Source organism: Pygocentrus nattereri, chromosome 14, assembly GCF_015220715.1.
Source record: "Pygocentrus nattereri isolate fPygNat1 chromosome 14, fPygNat1.pri, whole genome shotgun sequence".
NCBI lineage: Eukaryota > Metazoa > Chordata > Actinopteri > Characiformes > Serrasalmidae > Pygocentrus > Pygocentrus nattereri.
The window spans coordinates 4,237,622-4,243,182 of record NC_051224.1 but is presented as its reverse complement, the minus strand read 5'-3'; the positions used below and the strand labels follow the sequence as shown (position 1 = coordinate 4,243,182).

The 5,561-nt window shown below is 42.9% G+C and overlaps 1 protein-coding gene across 3 annotated transcripts; it reads right to left on the bottom strand.

The window, feature by feature from the left end:
• Positions 1-653: 653 nt before the first annotated feature.
• On the bottom strand, positions 654-4,970 carry mcrip1 (MAPK regulated corepressor interacting protein 1). Of its 3 annotated transcripts, none has more exons than XM_017711972.2 (5): positions 4,826-4,970; positions 4,052-4,135; positions 1,898-2,013; positions 1,650-1,745; positions 654-1,468 (listed from the first exon to the last, which is right to left on the bottom strand). In XM_017711972.2, the coding sequence occupies exons 2-5, from the start codon at positions 4,057-4,059 to the stop codon at positions 1,404-1,406; spliced, it is 285 nt and encodes a 94-aa protein (XP_017567461.1). In that variant the 5' UTR covers positions 4,060-4,135; positions 4,826-4,970; the 3' UTR covers positions 654-1,403. The 3 variants fall into 3 exon arrangements, with proteins under 3 accessions (XP_017567461.1, XP_037400480.1, XP_017567460.1); XM_037544583.1 differs by lacking the exon at positions 4,826-4,970 and adding an exon at positions 4,560-4,818; XM_017711971.2 differs by lacking the exons at positions 4,052-4,135; positions 4,826-4,970 and having other exon boundaries at positions 1,898-2,069.
• Positions 4,971-5,561: the final 591 nt, after the last annotated feature.

Genomic DNA, 5,561 nt, shown 5'->3' with positions numbered 1-5,561 from the left:
AAGGCAGAGGTGTTACCCACTTTATTATATGTTTATCAGTTAACCCTTTATTATATGTTTATTGTACTGTCAGCTAGTAGTAATAAGTCTGGATCATTATCATAAAGTCAAAGAACCACATTTAAGTAAGATACTACTGCAGGACAAGGATCTCGCAATGAAAGTTGGGTATTTCTGCGGTCCGCATTCACAACTAAACATTAATGACTATAAACCATACTTACACTTTTGCAGTTACAGTATTTTTCATTTTATATATCTTGAGCTGGATTATTTTATACAGAAAGCCCTCGTTCAGTTAAAAGTGAAAGCCCAGTTGTTCACGTGAGAAATACACCATTACGCATTGCCCATTGTCCTCTTGATTGCTGCATTTGACCCAGTTACTCAGAAACGACTGCCCAGGTGTGAATAAGGACTCCGTCTTCTTCCAATCAGTTTTTACACACCGTCAATAAACTGAAACCTTTACAGGCCAGAAATAAGAACTTAATCCAACAGAGGTGGCCAAACAGGGAAACGGTCTCCCGTCACTAAAAGCAGTCACCCAGGCATCTGAACAGAAGAACGACTGGATTGGACGCCAACACGAAAACCCTGTAACATGTAGAACGATAAAATGATAACAATGCAATGTGCATTAGAGGCTGAGATACCATAAAAGTCACTTTTATTTCAATTTCAAGGCTTGAAGTTTAAGATGCAGAAAAAAGAACTTAAATTCTTTGAAGGTATTGATATTTTCTTTAAAAAAAACAAACAAACAAAAAAAAAAAAACTGATGGTATCTCTATTAAAAACATTTGGCTTCCCAAACTCGCCTGTACTATCATACTAAACTCCATATCCAACTAACTTCCCAAACCTCCAAAATGACATGGTTTGAAAATGGAGCGTTGTTTTAAGACTGCAGTACGTCGTGTTTTGAGATGGTTTTAGAGTCCGTCCCTCTGTATCCACATGCCACCTCCACTCTGTCATTCCCTTCTGCCAGGTCAAAATACTAACAATAATAAACAAACAATGCTTATGAAAAAAAAAAAAAAATTAATCAGAATACAAAATCCAGAGACCAAGAGAAGACAAAATCCCTGAAACTGGACTCCAGGCCTTCTTGCCTGCCCATCTCTGTCAATAAGTGACGAATGGATTTGGAACGAGAGCGTCCGAATACAGAATGGGAAGGGTAAAGAACCAGGGATTGAATGGGTCTTGAAGATATGTCAGCCGGTTTGTCCAGACCACAGGTCTACGAGACAGAAAAGGCAGAGGCTTTCTGGACTAAGGTGGCCCAACAAGTTGGCATATTGTTGGCTGACAGAAGGTTGGTGGCATACAAAGGTCCCGAAGAGAGTGAGTGGGGGCAAAAAAGCTGCTGAACCAAAGCGAGAGAAGAAAATTCACTAAGACTTCTTGGAGTCTTGTGTGTTGCGCTTCTTGAGGTCGCTTAGGTCAACTGGTGTGAAGGCTGAAAACACAGAATAAAGAGTTGCACGGTATCACGCATTGTTCATCAAGACTTTAAAATCATGCACATATTGATTTTTGGAAGGGAACAATCAATACATTGTGATCCACACCTATAATAAGAGCATTTATTGAGCTAAAAATGCATTAAAAAAACTGCTGTTGCTGGAAAAAGAACTCACAATGGAGATTGGGGTTTGGGTTTTTCTCCACATATTCTTGTGGTCCACGTTCGCTATTCTGAGGTGACTTAATATCTCTGAGAACACACTGCCACGCTAGGAGAGGAGCACAAATATTATCATCAGTTCCACGTGTTTATAAACATTCCAAAAAAGGGAAATTATGCATTCACGCATTTCATTTAAAAAGGTCTTAAGTGTGGGTGAACAGACATCCATTCACAGCATGTAAAGCACCAGAGACTTACTGTCATGGATAAAGCGCACATTTTCTTCATGGGCCGATGTGAAGAGTTCCCCAGTATTAGTTGGAGACCGAGGGCTAGAAGTCCTTTTGTATGTATGCATTCTAGGTGTGGAGGAACTGGAAGAAAGATGGAGAGAACAGTCGATGTGCTTCATCATTGACCAGACTTAAAGATCTCTTCCTAAATCTCTTTATAATTCATTTACTACTATGTAAAAAGTCATACAGTAGTTTGACGTGAAAAGCCAGATTCTGAGCAGTGAGCAAGAATTGTTCACAACAATTGTGACAGGAGGAGGCCTCCAAAAAGCTGAGTCAGCAAGTTTTACTACAGCGTGTCATTGAATCATACAGATACAATCATTGAAATATACAGAATTTCTACATTACACAGAACTGGCAGAAGTGCTTTCATCCTAGTAACACTGGCCATTAGGGCGCAAGCTTACAGAAGCCCTAAAGAGCCACGTAGTCATATATTTTATTTACCATGTTTGCCCACTATAAGGTAATTGTATTTGTTCATACGGTATAAGTGTGATATTGAGATATTGAGTGGTACTGACATAAATGCTGTTGTCACAATCGTAACAACACACAGGTACTTGAAAAAGACAAAATTCATGATCGCTTGAGATTACGGTTGGTTTCTTTTCACCCGATTCTAAAGACAAGAATGACAGCCTGTTCAAAGACAAAGCATCCATCTGCTTTTATTAGGTTGGCTTGAAAAACACAAAGTCGCATTTTTCTCAATATTGCAAGATCATTATCTCATTATCTCAGGAAAACAACCTTCAAATCAAACCAAATCACGTGCATTGTCACATGTCACATCACATTAAAAAAAAAAAAAAAAAAAAAAAAAAAAAAAAAATTATATATATATATAAAATAATATACACAATATATGCTAGTAATAGTGACAAATTACTCAAGATCTCAAGAATAAAAATCAAACGAACTCTAACAGGCAAACAGCAGATACGGAAACTACATTTTAGGCTTGTTTCTTTTTTCATTTTTGAGATATAGAAATGTAGAAATCCAGATTTTGATTATTCATAGCTATTAATGCTAGATGCATTAATTTTTTTAACATTTAACTTTTTTTTTTTAAAGATTATTCTTTGATTAACTACTTAATCAAAAGACCCAGAATTGCATGCTTGCCAGCTGAGCACAAACACGTTACTTCTTGAAAATACTAAGCATATCTAAGACGGTCACTCAGTAGACCTTCAGTGATCTTACATGGACTGACCAAATGGTCTTTATCAGGTGTGCTTAGCTCTACTTGGGTAACCCAGCGGCATTCAGCTGTGAAGCTCATCTAACTGGCCTCATGAATGTGTTCAGAACATGTGAACAGACTTTTACACCTACAGGCCAGCAGATCTCCAAAACCAGGGCGGGACAACCCAAGTTTACTTAACATAACAATATCGTATACACAGTTTATATACTACTGAATTACATTACTCTCTCTCTCACACACACACACGCACATATATATACATACACTCATTGGCCACTTTATTAGGTACCCCTTGCTAGTAAAAGGCTGGCCCCCCTTTTTCCTTCAGAACTGTCTTAATTCTTTGTGTCACACTTTCAACAAGGTGTTGGAAACGTTCCTCAGAGATTCTGGTTGGTTATTTGAGTTCCTGCTGCCTTTCTATCATCTGGAACCAGTCTGCCCATTCTCCTCTGACCTCTCACATCAACAAGGCATTTTCGTCCACACAACTGACCGCTCACTGGATGTTTCCTCTTTTTCGGACCGTTCTCTGTAAACCCTAGAGATGGTTGAGTGTGAAAATCCCAGCAGATCAGCAGTTTCTGAAATACTCAGAACAGCCCGTCTGGCACCAACAACCACGCCACGTTCAAAGCCCCTTAAATCCCCTTTCTTCCCCGTTCTGATGCTCAGTCTGCACTTCAGCAAGTTGTCTTGACCACCTCTACATGCCTAAATGCACTGAGTGTGATTGGCTGATTAGCTATTTGTGTTAACAAGCAATTGAGCAATAATAAAGTGGCCAGTGTGTGTTTGTGTGTCATTTCCTGATTATTATTCCGTGTTGCTTTTCAATTGACTCTGTTTAGCTCTCAGTAATGTCCAGCCAGAAAGACAAAGACAGAATGAGCTTACCTGGTCATTGTGCGATAAACAGGCCTACGCCTTATCCTCCACACAGTCTTAGCTGAAATTCCTCTGTGGAACACAACCCGTTTCCTGAAAAGAAGGAAAACATGCGGAGCTTGAAACACACAGCTATGATATAAGACACACTTCAGGCTGTTGTTTCGAAATACCAGACGTGCTCCTCCTGCCTGAGAGACGTCAGGCGGTGAGATGCTGTGAGCCCTCTCTCTCTACAGGAGGAGACCGCAGAATAAACTCGCAGCGGTCCATGCGATACGGACTGTGGTCAGTTATACCGACGCTGTATCTGGGCCAGTCTGGCGCTGACTGCAGACTGCCGTTACCTTATTAACCGCTGCATTATCACCACAGACGGTCAGAAAAACCTGAGCGGGCATTTCAGACACGCTACGCCTAAAAGGAGCCAGTCAGTCAACCGAAGGCGTTAAGCTGGGACCGAAGTCTGGGTTTGATTCGTGGCTGTGACCGCCGCGCCACACAGATAGCAACTAACCTGGCGTGCAGAGACCGCCACGACGCACACAACGCAGATTTAATGGCTGTAAACGCGGTTTTGACTCCGCTTTGGGGGCTGTTGTTGTGAGCGACCTGTCAGCGAGACCGCCCTACAGTCCGAGGCGGTGTCGGCACAGTAAGCCGCACCGGCTAGCGAGCTAACCCGGCGCTGCGAGCGGGCAAACACCGCGGCTCAAACACACAAACGCAGAAGCTGCGGGCGCAAATAAGACGCGAGGCGTCAGCACGAAGAAAACGACCGACCAGCAAACGAATCGGCTCCTTTCCTCCTCTGAATGAGAAAACGCCAAGCCGTCGTCGGCCGCAGCGTCGCCAGTGCGAGCGGAGTGTCTCCGGGTCAGCAAAACAAAAGCGGCCACACTGGCGCATGCGCAGATCAGAGCGCCGGCTTCTGCCTCGCGTTTCAGGAGCCGAACACAAAACGGGTACGGAGGCCCGCTCGGGACATTCAGTACTAATTAAAAAATAAAAAGAGGCGTGGCCATGCCTTATCAACGCGTGGGAACGAGATAATTAAGCAAGGCGCGGGAATGAGATGATTAAGTCGTGGCCACGACTTAGTGAGGCGTGGGAATGTGATGATTAAATTGTGGCCACGACATAGCAAGGTGCGGGAATGAGATGATTAAATTGTGGCCACGACATAGCGAGGTGCGGGAATGAGATGATTAAATTGTGGCCACGACTTAGCGAGGTGGGGGAATGAGATGATTAAATTGTGGCCACGACTTAGCGAGGTGCGGGAATAACATGATTAAATCGTGGCCATGACTTAGCGAGGTGCGGGAATGAGATGATTAAATTGTGGCCACGACTTAGCGAGGTGCGGGAATGAGATGATTAAATTGTGGCCACGACTTAGCAAGGCGCGGGAACGAGATGATTAAGTCGTGGCCGCGACTTGGCAAGGCATGGGAACGAGATCACGGCCTACTGGGTTGCGGCCACGCATTAGGATCTCGTCCCACCCATTAATAAG

Coding starts and splice junctions, on each gene's coding strand:
- mcrip1 (XM_017711971.2), bottom strand. CDS start 2,054: ATGATGAAGCACATCGACTGTTCTCTCCATCTTTCTTCCAGTTCCTCC. Junction 1,746..1,897: donor TGTGCGCTTTATCCATGACA/GTAAGTCTCTGG, acceptor CTCCTCTCCTAG/CGTGGCAGTGTGTTCTCAGA. Junction 1,469..1,649: donor CCCAAACCCCAATCTCCATT/GTGAGTTCTTTT, acceptor CTGTGTTTTCAG/CCTTCACACCAGTTGACCTA.